Consider the following 12,769-nt stretch of genomic DNA (forward strand, 5'->3'; position numbering starts at 1 on the left):
TGTTGATGCTCATGATTGAATGAGAGAGGTTTAAAGTACTGCCCTATAATGGAAAGTAAGCCCAGATTAAAACAGTCTAGGTGAATGATGAGGCAGGCTTAGGTCATTGTGTAAGAGCCATTGCAATGTCTCGCCCCAAATGTGATTGTTCTGCTTGAGTTGGCAGCGTTTAGGCAGCGTTATTGTAATTGCGGTTCATTTGCTGAAATGGGGGCTGCTGTAATGATGAACCCTCATCTGAGATCTACAGGAAGCTCCTCTCTACTGTCTCCCGCGGTCTCATCACTGTCAAGGATGCCGCTTTTCCTCTCACATCAAAGAGCACTACTGTTTATTCTCTGATTAACATCAAAAATGAGTGCTGAATAAAGACAAAGGTGGTGATCATGAATAGAAGTGAATGACCAGGGAACAAAGAAAGAAGTGAGCACTTGTCCAATGAAAACCAGCTTACAGGCTCGTGTGTGTGAGTGATAAGTGTTACTTGACCAGTGACGTGGGCCTGTCAACTCCTATGATATTTTAACATCCAAGTCTGGCTACTCTGTGGATCACGTTTCAGCAGCCGTCACTCCACACGTTCAGGACAGAACAGAATAGAATTTGAGTTCTGCATACTTCTTTTAAGTCCAAAGTACTGCTCTGTGATCACTCAAAAATAAAAGGATTCACAGCTGTTTTAAATTCTGGGATCATGCTGGTAGATGCCTTTCCATTTTCATAGTGCAGAAGTGGGAGAGAAAATGTCAGCGTCAGACAATGCACATGGCTGGTTTTGCTGTAAGACCCATGGACTGCAGGGGAAGTAATACCACTTTTCCCTGTTTTACCTCCGCTTTATTAAGCCCCAGCCAAGCATACTTCTGACATTTACAGAACAGGAAAAAAAGGCCTAATGCCTTGATGCTTTTGCCTAGAGAAACAAAAGAGGAGGACGTTACAACAGGAAGAGATAGAGGTTTAAAGCTATCAGGCAGGCGGCAGTAAAGGATAAGTATAGTACAAGTATATTTCCAAACTTCCCCATCTTTCATCTCTATCTCTTTCCTTCACTCACACACACACATGCAACTACCCATCGTTGGCTTTGTCCATGAGGGTGGAATTCAAACACTGAGGGGGTTGTTGTACACCTGTGATGGCAGTATAGTGGAGTGTGTGGAGGAAGGGATGGGGGGAGGAGTGATATGATGAATTGAGCGTGCTGACTATGAGGTAAAGCAAGCAGTCAGGGCCTCCACCTGTCTCACACACCTGTACTTACAGAATACACACCTGTGCTTACCCTCCTGGGCCCCTAGACACAGATCTAATCCTTGCTCTCTTCCCTCGCTGCCTCTGTTTCCAAACAGCCGATTAAGAGTTTGAGGCAGGCCAACAGATAGAAAACGTTGATCTAATTACTGTTATATAATCCCTGATGATTAGATGATAGTGAATGAACCCTTATTGATCAAAGGCAAATACCCAGCCAGCGGTTACAATTCAAACTACATCTGTGTACGACAGATTACTCAGTTGCAGCGTGGATGTGACGAGCATTCTTATCTCCACAAAACTTGATTATCTTAAGAGCATGCCAAAATGCAGACAGGAAGTCAGGATTGAGTACAACACAAGCCCGGGATGCCTTAAACTTGCTGGAGGAGACAGCACGTTTACCTTATCAGTGTTTTCATGTCGCATGCTGCACTGAAACGTCGTGTTTGGGGAAGCGTCTAATTACCCTGTGTGCCGTTGCCCTCACTCTGCCCTTGGGTGGCTGTCTCGCAGCAACCTTCGGATAGAAGGGAGGGATGTCAAGGTTGAATGACACACAGAAGTACATACAACTATATAACTATACATACTCATGGGTGCAAGCCCACATACACACTGTAAACACAGAGAGAACAATACAATTGCATACTGGCAGCCATGCAGACATGAAAGCAAATGAAAACATAAATGCACATGAGTTGTAAGAAGAAAAGCATTTGGCACATGCTGTATTAATTCACATCCCTTTTTATCAGACATACCTGTTCATGGTATAATTGTAGTCATGATCACATTCCTTCTAGTTTTCCTTATTTGTGTTTTCAGTCAGTAACATACCCTCTTGTTTTTCATTGTCAAGAGTTTGTGTGACAGTTGTACCTGAGCTGAGTGTCTCACCAGTGCCTTGAAGATGAGGTCAGGCCTGGTGATAAAAATGCATGAGCTGTCTCTCAGTGTGAGATGTGTGAAGATGGACAGCCAGAGCATGACACTCAAGCACACATCCGTCACACACAGCAGTAGTCCGGCGCAGCTGTAATGCCGTTCAGAATGGTGGAGCCAGTGAATAAGTGTCTTGTTCCACCAGCTCCATCCCGGCTTGGTCTATGGATCACCCAGCCGTGACAGCTTGGTCCTGTTTCTTCTCTGAGACCCTACAGAAGGGCAGAAACTCCAAACTATACACCATCACTTACCATACTAGTGTTTTAGTGTAGAAACTACAGTAACCTGGCTGTCCTCTGAGGGGCCTGACCTCTTGTGAACAGACTGATATCTCCCTGCATGTCAATGAGGGCATGTCAACATTTACAGTACTGTACAGCTGGCTCCCTGGCCAAACATGCTAGCATTGATATGTTGATATAGGGTATATACTATGAATGATGTGCTTTCACTGTTCTTGGGGTCTCTCTGCTACATTTATTATACCTCATTTGGTAATAAGACATAACGTTCCCTGGCAATGTATTTCTAAATAACCTTGTTGTGTAATCAGCGTGTCTATGTGCTAATATATGCTGTTATATGCTAAATGATGTTTAATAATAGAAAATGACTGTTCAGCCAAGCAACACGATTTAACAGAATTCTCATTATAAGACATTTGGAGGCTGATCTCATTAATAAATACATAATATTTGGTAAGCAATAAGGATTGTACTGTATGTCAGTGCTGTGGGAATCTGTGCTTATTGTGTCCCTGCTGCAAAAAAATGGCACCACACTGCTTTGTAAACCGAGCCAGCGTGACCAGGGGTGAGTTGATTTACTGTACATAATGGCTCCTGGTGAGACTATCTTTGTGGTTGAAGTCTCAGTGTGGAACGTGGCACGAGCCAAGTGTCACAACCACTGCGGCGGATAAGAAGAAAGCCTTAATCACATCCTTGAACGTTTGAACTCTCCAGTTTCACTTCCAGGATGGTGATGGTTTTTCTGGAGAGCAGCTCACAGGCATTTGTCATTTAGAGGCCCGGCAACACCCAGCCAGTGGTAGAATTATGAAATGTGGTGGGTGTATGTGTGTGAATGTGTTTGTGAGCACCATTAATAACCATCAAAGCCCATTGTTTTTTGTGTTAGCATGGATTTATGGGCCTGAGTAAATTGAATGAGTCCTTCATCCACTTACTGCGAGCTCCCTTGACCCTGTTGCCCTCAGCCAGACCAGATGAAGTGTCCCATTGAATAGAAATTTAATAAATCTCATCTTGACTTGTTGTGCTGTACCTTAAAAAAACACAAACAGTGAGCTATAAGGGCCATTTGATTACCTCGCTCTGCTCCCCGAGTCCATCACTTAGATGGTGTGTGGTTATAGCTTTTATTCCTCACATGTGGATCTAAGGACCACTGGAGTTGCTGGAGGTGGTGACTGCCCTCATTGACATGCAGGGACACTGCAACTTGTTCAGTACAGGTCAGCACCCACGGCACACCTCCAATTATCCACTCATCTCTCAACACAGTGTATCATAGACACCTGAAGGCCTTCTCCACCCTGCCCTCCCCCTTGCCTTCATTTCTAAAGCAATAAAGCACTTATTTATTTTGCCCTATTCAATCTGCTGGAGGAGCTCAGCAATGCAGGTAAAGAGATTACAATGCTTCAGGGAGAATCAATTGATGCTATTCATTTCATTGCACTTCTCTCAGTGGGAACTGTTTAGAGTAGCCCACGCTTGAAAGAAGGGAATTGGTGATGTGAAATTTTGCGCCCAGCTATGACCCACATTCACATGCACACCACACACACATATATACTGTATATCTTGAGAAGACTAACATAAACACTGCTGCTTGCTTATATGATTTTATAGCACATTTACAGAGATTGAAAATTGTGCTCTTGTGGCATAGTTTTCTACTGATGACCACATTACCTTAACTCAAGAGCTCCTCTGCAGTAGTTGACAAGAAAAGGGAGACTATTAATCATTCACTTCACCTCTTTAATTTTTACTACTTGTTCTGGGATTTGAATTGTTGATTCTCCACACACAAGCACAAATCTTCAATATCAAGGCTATTGGCATCGTGCAAAAGGCAGAGGCAGGCAAGAAAATGGCTGAGCACAGAGGGATGTGCAGGAAAGGAGACAGGGCTAAAGGAGGTGGGGTGGTGCAGCGAACTACATGCTTGAGTGGCCCTGGCATCGGAAATCATTTAATCTGCATCACACAGTTTAGTGTCCCTACCAGTAGCCTGACAGTCCCACAGAGCTGGTGCTATACTCCTTATACTAATCAGCCCATATATAGGGAGTGAGCTGCACCCTTATCAACACATTGCACTTCAACATGAACAGGTCTAAAGTGTTCTTGTGTCCCCCCCCCCCCCCTCCCATTCTCTTGTTTCAGCAATCTCAGCTCATCTGATACAGGCCATCTGCTGAAAAAAAAACGATAGCATCGGCCTTTCAGTTCATGGCTGCTGATAGTAGAATCAAGAGTGAGCATGAGAGTAGTTTGGGGAAAAAACAAGGTGGAAACTGCTTGATATGCAAGCTATGAGAATTGGCCCTTTGCAGCAAAATCAGATATTCTGTTTCCCACAGTAATCTATTTATGTATTCCAACTACATGGGGGAGAGAGGGCAAATACACAGATGCAGAGTCAATACGACCCCACCACACCACTGCCTGAAATACACTCAGAGTGGAATTCTATCTGATATTTGTTGGAGGCAAGCGTGGATGCAGTGAGATGTTGAGAGCAGCTCCTAGAATTACCCTTGTGTTTGCTTTCAGAGTATAGATCTTAGCAGGAGAAGGGGGGGGGGGGGGGGGGGGGTGCGCGACAGTTGAGTAGCAGAGCATTGAGGTGGAACAGATCATGTGAGCTTGTTAGCTAGCTAGCTCGAACTCCCTCCCTCTCTTGCAACCAAAGATAAAGCGGAAGAATCTATTCTGCACCTGTGAGCACCCTTCATTTCACTTTCTGTGTCTTCACAATGAGAATTTTTGCTGTATATTCCAGGCTGTATCTAGTGGCAGGCTGTATGCAGTGGGCTGGGGTGGACTTCAGTAGATACAGCAGGTTGTCTTAGTGACACCTCACAGAGATGAGCTGTACGTCTGGTATTGGGGTATACTGGAGCTCATGTGCTGTGACGCTGCTGACAGCCTGCCGTAAAGAAGATGAATCTCCGGTGCAGAACGGGCTTCTTGCAAGTGTCACGACAGGCCAGTGCTGAGGCGAGGACGGCCAGTAACATCATTCTATCGCCACCCCCAGTTTCCCCCTGCCGCTCTCTCACATTTCCCTTCTGATGACATGACGGATATGACTCTGTCACCCTCACAGCGAGGGTAGGACGTAAGGGAGCAGGGAGCAAATGAAGGAGAAGCAGAGATATTGGGAGGGAGAGATATATAGAGAGGAGGAGATGGAGTGAGAGGTTGAGGAGATGTGGAAAGAGCCAGGAGAAGTGGGAGGCAGGGGGAGAGTATATTTCAGACTGGACAACATGGATCTAATGCATAATTCATTCCTTCTGAAATTTCTTTGAGGTTTTAGGTTTTTTTTGTACAATTTTATATTCACTCAGCTCACTGGGTTTCAGCACTTTCTGCCTCCGCCATTTCAGTATCCACATTACAGTGTTACTGCATCTTGGCCTGGACCTTGGTTTTCGTGTTTGATGTTTTATGGAGCCTCAGTGACTGTAACTTTTTGCCTTGGTCTGAGGTTGCCGTTGGTTACCTGTGATCAGCGCACATGTCTGTTGGCAGAATAACTAATATCTCTTTGGGGAGCCCTTCCTTTTATGCTCTGGCTGAGACTGGTTTGGGTATTGATTTGGTTGGTGGGCTAGAATTTCTCCTGGGAGCTAATAAAAATAATTACATAAAGATCATCAAAGGCCTGACCTTCTGTTGCACACATGAATAAATATGTGACAAAGATAATAGAAAAGACCCCTTCTATGTGTGTGGTCATTGGAACATGAGGGAGAATAGGCTGTTATGATAGTTAAAGTGGAAACTATGTTTATATGTCTTTAGTTTAATTCAATGATGAATGTGAAATGTGAAATGATATTTGGAACATAGAAAAAAACACTACAGAGTGAGGAGCATGTTGTAGAAATGCACATTTCTTGGATAGCAGCATTGCAAAATTGCATCCGATTTCAGCGAGGCTGACATAAGTAGACTGAACGAAAAGGCAGAAAAGAATCAGCTTCTGGTTCAGTAATCCCTCTCTGGTTTCATTCTCTGTCTGTGTGCTTGTTTGTTTGTTCTCTGGTTGCTGCTTTCTTCCAGGAGAGGATGACTGCACAGCAGTGGCGAAAAGTAATGGTGGTGTTATTGCAGACAGGGGGAAACACAGCATTTTGATTGGAGCGTGTGCCCTGAGACCCAGTGAAGTGCACTCGCCTCAGCTCAGAGAGCACTTGATTGCACAGCACCAATGATCGCATTAAAAGGGCAACAGAAAGCCCATTTACCGTAAAGAGAGTGAGAAAGGGGGCCCAATAGGAAGCTGAAAATTGACTTTCACTTCTGTTAGGAGCTTGGTCTGATACATGAGGTCTTTTATTTGATCTTCTTGGTCAGCATCTGTAGGACATGTGAGCCACATGAGGGCACACTAAAAAAAACAACAACACATAAAGGTGCAAACATTTTAGTTTGTGCTTTTTAAAGTGAAGCTTGCCCAACAACCGGCAAGGTTTACATGCTGAGTTTATCCAGCATTGAGATTGATGTGCCTCTTTTAAAACATATGCTTTTAACTTTTCTACCTCTATACCTGACTACCTCCACTCAGGAAGGACACTGACCAGTCACGTCTGGCCCTCTGTGCACCCGGCTCAGCTTTTTCTGGCAGTGAAAGGACAATTGTAGAGGCATCTGCTGTGTTCATTTCCACGGAAAAGAGGAGAGCAGATGGAGACTCAAGGTTTAAGTGATTAGAAGGCAGTAGATTGGAATACAAATTGGATTTAAAGAAATTAGACTGATATAAATCGAATGGAGTCACCGCAGTTTAGTGCTGTACATGCGCATTGGCCTTAGTGGAAAGCCACCGCAGGGCGTGTGGATTATAAGGGAAGCAGATGCTCCAATAAGATAAGAATAAATGTGCGTTTGACACTCCATCCGAGGGAGATGGGGGTCTCCATGTCCGTCCTTTATCTTGCCCTCCATTTATCAATGTCACAGTGTTAATTACTGCTCCATTTATTAAGTCAGTTACCACCAGAATACAAACTTGCCCCTCTGCCCCTGAGCTGACAGGGAAACTGACTGTGTGCCAGGTTACTGTTACCTACCACTGCTGAAAGAGATTGGGTTAAAAACTGCCAGCAGCATAATGTGGGTTTTTGTTCCACATCTTCAGTTTTCCACGTAATGCCAATGAGATTAGATCATTCACTCTGTGAGCAGGATATTACCACCCCCTCTACCGCAAACCCCTGTCTGTGGCCCTACTTAGAGCAAGACACTAGGCCTGATCACTAATCAATGACAGGGAAATGGAGGGAATTAGCCCAAATTAGGAAGAAGAGAGAACAGACTACCTCCTGTTCAGGGGTCAATATGCCACCTTCTGATGCCTGATCCCTGTTAAGACAAATGGTGGACCACACTCACAGCCTTTGAAGTGGATTTTGCTGATCAGTGGGTTTCTAACTGCGCCTGTCCTTTTGCCCGCAGACTCCTGGGCAGAAAAGCCCGGGGTACAGTGTGTCCCGGTTTCCCCTGAGAGATTGAAGTATAAGGGGTAGTGGAACATGTGCAAACCCAGGCAAACAAAGAAACTGGAAGCTCCACTCTTTTGCCTCCATCCCATGTTGAAATTAGCCCTTACATAAGCACAAAGGCCTGTGTGGTACACTGCTCTTCTGTGCAGCAGCCCTCGTCCTATTTCCCCACTGCACTGCCCCGGGGAAGGGCACAGTCATCAACTCAGCTCAATCACATGCACACCTGCAACAACTAATTTCAAGACAAAAGAGCCCAGCACTCTACTTAATACAACACTGACTGGTTAACATTTGGCTGCCAACTGCATCAGAGTTATTGATGGGGTATTGAATGTGGTTCAAAAGAAAGAGGATAAAGAAAGGGCTGTTGGAAAAGTTTGCCTTATTCCCAATTCCCCTTACTTTGTCTTTGATTGTTTGATGCTGGATCAAACTCTTTGATTGTTGCATGGTTCCCAGGGCCTTTGTGATGTAAATGCATGTGTGTGCGGCCTACAGCATCTTATCTCCATGGCTAAGACCTGGTCACAGACTCACAGAGCACTCTGACTTGGGGAGCATTATCTTAGCTGCCAGAGCTCACCCACTGCAAGCCCTAATATAAAGGAGTGGGCCAAGGTTTTGAGCCACATGTGATTAGCATTTGACATTAGCCTGGACCCCGACATTCATATTCACATCACATGTATACTTCTACAACAGTGGACTCAACAGTTTTACTTGTCTGCACCCCACTGAAAGCCAAATATATAATTTGGGTGTGTGTATAGTTCAGATGTAAGCTGACTGTATGCCTCCATTCACTGTTCACCCATGGGTCCAATTACCCACAAGCCCTTGCATATAGGGTTGAGATGAGCAGATGTTTTTTTTTGACTGGCCTGAAATGGTGATGAAAGGGTCCATTATATGTTTTTTTACATGGTTCAAACCCAAGACAAGCTTCGGTAACTATTAGTTAGAGTCATCCATCCATTTTCCATTGCATTATCCAGGTCTGGGTAGCGGTGGCAGCAAGCTAAGTGAAATAGCTTAATGCTGTTCCTCTATGATTAATTGCATCTCTTCTTTCTCCTCCAGGATCCCGTCTGCGCCAGGAGGACTCCCCACCCCGGATTGTGGAGCACCCCTCTGACCTGATTGTCTCCAAAGGGGAGCCCGCCACTCTCAACTGTAAAGCAGAGGGGCGGCCAACCCCAACAGTGGAGTGGTACAAGGATGGAGAGCGGGTGGAAACGGACAAAGATGACCCACGCTCTCACCGCATGCTGCTACCCAGTGGTTCGCTTTTCTTCCTTCGCATCGTTCATGGACGACGAAGCAAGCCAGATGAGGGAGCCTATGTCTGCGTGGCCCGGAACTACCTGGGAGAAGCTGTCAGCCGTAACGCATCTTTGGAAGTAGCATGTGAGTCATGTCTCCTCTTCCTCTTTGCTGCATTGCTTGAATTATTTTGCTAATTTAATAAGTAATTTTGCTGGATGAAGAAAAGTCTTGATCTCGCTGCTTCCAGGTATTGGAAAGACTGGATTTACATTCAGCACACGAAACTTGAGAGATAATATTTAAACATTTCCTGTCAACATTATACAATCTTTTTTTTCCCATTTATTCATAATGGAAAATTAAATTGTCTTCACTGCAGTAAACAAATCAACGTTTAATTTTAGGCTACTGTAATTAGATTATTTTAAGAGTTGTCATCTTGCTTTCGGTGCTCTCTATTTGTTAACACTGTAATCATTTCCTGTAGGTCTAAAAGGGGCAGTCTCGCTACGTGTGACATTGGTTGGTGGGATGATGAATTGTGCAGAATGAGTTTTTCAAACAAGGACTTGAGATAAATTTGATATATTTTTACCTCGAAGGAGTTTTATTGAAGTTGCCTGCAGACCTTTGCGTTTGACATAAAGCTACTGTCAAACTATATGAGAGGGACATGATGGCATGGCAGACATGGGTCTCTCACAGGTGGGTAGGGGTAGAACGTCAGGCCCAGATCAAAGTCCTGATGGACATTTGACACAGGCCGCCTGGATTGTGTTGGTGAACACTGACAGGCAGAACCTGAGCTGTGGATCAAATTACCTTTGAAGATGAGTCCCCCCCCCCAGCAGGCTCAGACTGGGCTTCCTATGGAGTGGCTCCGAGGCACCTCAACTGCCCATGAGGTGGAGTGGAAAGTCTCCATGTCCTTATAATGTTGTAACTGGTTGTACTTTAGTAATATAATCCTGTGTTTCGAACAAGGGCTATGTTCATGAGACATGAGTCCTGCTATAATATGTGATATTCATTTGGCATGGAGAGGAGACATTAACTTTGGGCATTGTAGAGTTAGCTGTATTTAACTTCAATCAGCAATTCAGCAAAATGCTACGCTCTCATTCTCCTTAGTAAACATAAAACAAGCAAACCCTTTGCTAATTAAACGTTCAATAATGTTTTGAACACAAGAGGCAGCAGAAACTATATCTCCCACATAATAAAAATGCCTGTAACTGTATTTCTAAAGTCATTACAATTATCAGCGATAATAGGATAGGTAGTGGGTGGTTTGTGATCCTTGGGAAATGGACTATGTGTGTTGAGAGGAGGGGGTTGGTCTCCGCCTCTGATCCAGTCCCCTGCCTTCCCGAGGGCCTTCCAGCTGCCCCCAGGTGCTAACTGCGTGACAGCAGCTTGATCTATCGATTGCTGTAAGAGGGCTCTCCCAGTCTAAATGAAAATTCATGAAAAATTGATGAAGTCTCCAGATTATTTTATTTTCCCCTTCTCATACTGTTTCTTAGCCAGTATTTTCAGTGCTCTCTCTTTTTCTCCCTCTCTCATGTAATATGGGTTGAGCAGCAGTGGGGGTTGAATAGAGGCATTGACTGCTTGAATGGCTTAAATGTGAGGGGTGAGAGGTCAGGAGGCCAGGAGACGAGGGGATAAGGAAGAGCTGGCAACCTGACGAAATAAGTGCACACGTATGATGGGTATTACCAGTGATACTGCGTTTGAGAGATACAGGTTCAGGCCAAAGCCTCAGGCCGCACTCTGAGAAAACAAGATTAGAACCGTACTTTGTACCTAGCTGTACCATTTTGACAAAAAGAAAACATCATCAGGCAACACACTGTACTGGTCAAACAAATGTACCCAAATACCTGTTGCCCCTGCCACCAGAGGGACACCAACAGGGAGGAAGAAAACAGTTTAAATAAATCAAAATGTCTCCCCATCTACATTTACTTGGGGCCGATCTTCCAGTTCCATTTATAGATAAACTGATATTGGCACGACACTACCTCACACAATTTTTCTTATATTGACATGACCTGACCTGACCTGACCTGAGACAACTCATAGTTTGAAAATGACACCGAGATGGAGTGTGGGTGTAGGAAATGGTTATGCTGGTGGGTCAAGTGCAGCTCAACAGGGACAGTTACTTGATTATGATGTGACTGTGCAATGAAGTTTTATTTAAGTAGAACATTGTTGATATAAGTCATTTGATTATGAGCTGATCAAAGAGGAAATGGAGCAGATGAGGAGTAAGAAAGGAGTTTGAAATATGCAAGCAGGGTATTATATTAAGGCATTAATGACTTGTTGCAACTTTAATGACAAGTAATCTAAAGGATATTGAGTGGGAATGTCCTGAAGCTGATCTGCAGGATTGAAGTGTCTGGCCTAGGGCACCAGAATGGACAGAATCAGTGCAGCGCTTGTCTAACGTAGCTTTTAAACATAGTTTGCTGATCAAATAATATTGTTCCACTTTTTTGTAAAATATACATTATATTAACAGTAAGTATTCATTGGCAACAACACTGAGGTGATGCTAATTATATAATTATATATAAATTGACCCCATTAACATAAATATATGACCATCAGCAGTGTATTTTCTTTGTGTACTTTTGTTTTTCCAGAAATAAGGCTATCATAGATCCCAAAGAGGAGGGAGGGCCATTTTGCAGAGCGCTCCATGCCCGGTTTGTTTTGGGCCCTGGGCTTTCTCAGCTTTCTCTCTCAGCCAGGTCTTCAGGGGGACTGGGGGAGCAGAAGGGGGTAGGGTGCTAAATCCCACTGCATTGGCTTACTGCACTGATTAGCTTTATCAGGTCCTGCCATCCGTCTAGTGATTGTAAAGCCAAAGCTAATCGCACAAGAAAAAGCAGCATTTAAATCTATATCCATGTTGAGCTGGGTTTGTATTTATGATATGTCTTCCACACACAATCCCCCCCCCTCGTCCTCCACCGCCCTCGTATTGAACACACCTTTGCCCCCCTTCCATTCACGAGTGGTTGAGCAGGACCCTGGTGAGATAATTGAATTGCAGCTCTGAAACAGATTGAACTCAGTGTCCACTGAGCAGAGTGGCGCTGCTGCATGCAGGACATCAAGCTGGGCAGCACTCCACACTCTCTCTGTTAGAGGAGGAAAGGTGGAGTGGAGAGGAAGAGGGGGAAGAGGCCTCTGAGAGGTGCCTCTGCATTATTAATGTGGGCCAGATTGGGGGGACTTAGTCTTTCAAACATGTCTCCTTTTAGTGTTGGACGTAAAACACACATTGTTCACAAATGGGTGGACAAGAGCATGAACTGCCTTATGTTATCTAGGTCCATGGTGCATGTGCTGAGTGTGAGGATAATGCTTAGACATCACTTTTCTGCATTTGGGGAGAGACTTCATTATAGCTGTTGTTCACTGTCTTGTACTTCAGAAGATGGAGAACTTGTAAACGTGTTGCCTGAAGGGTATCTGAGCAGTCTGCTTTGTAATCTTATTCCTCCT

At 44.4% G+C, this 12,769-nt stretch overlaps 1 protein-coding gene across 1 annotated transcript in view; it reads left to right on the forward strand.

Moving 5' to 3' along the window:
- Positions 1–12,769, forward strand: part of robo2 (roundabout, axon guidance receptor, homolog 2 (Drosophila)) — a 253,374-nt gene that overhangs the window by 102,567 nt on the left and 138,038 nt on the right. Inside the window, exon 2 of the mRNA XM_070905977.1 lies at positions 9,059–9,385. Coding sequence (XP_070762078.1) covers positions 9,059–9,385 — 327 coding nt within the window. The remainder of the gene's footprint in view (positions 1–9,058; positions 9,386–12,769) is intronic.

The sequence above is a fragment of the Enoplosus armatus genome, chromosome 5, assembly GCF_043641665.1.
Source record: "Enoplosus armatus isolate fEnoArm2 chromosome 5, fEnoArm2.hap1, whole genome shotgun sequence".
NCBI lineage: Eukaryota > Metazoa > Chordata > Actinopteri > Centrarchiformes > Enoplosidae > Enoplosus > Enoplosus armatus.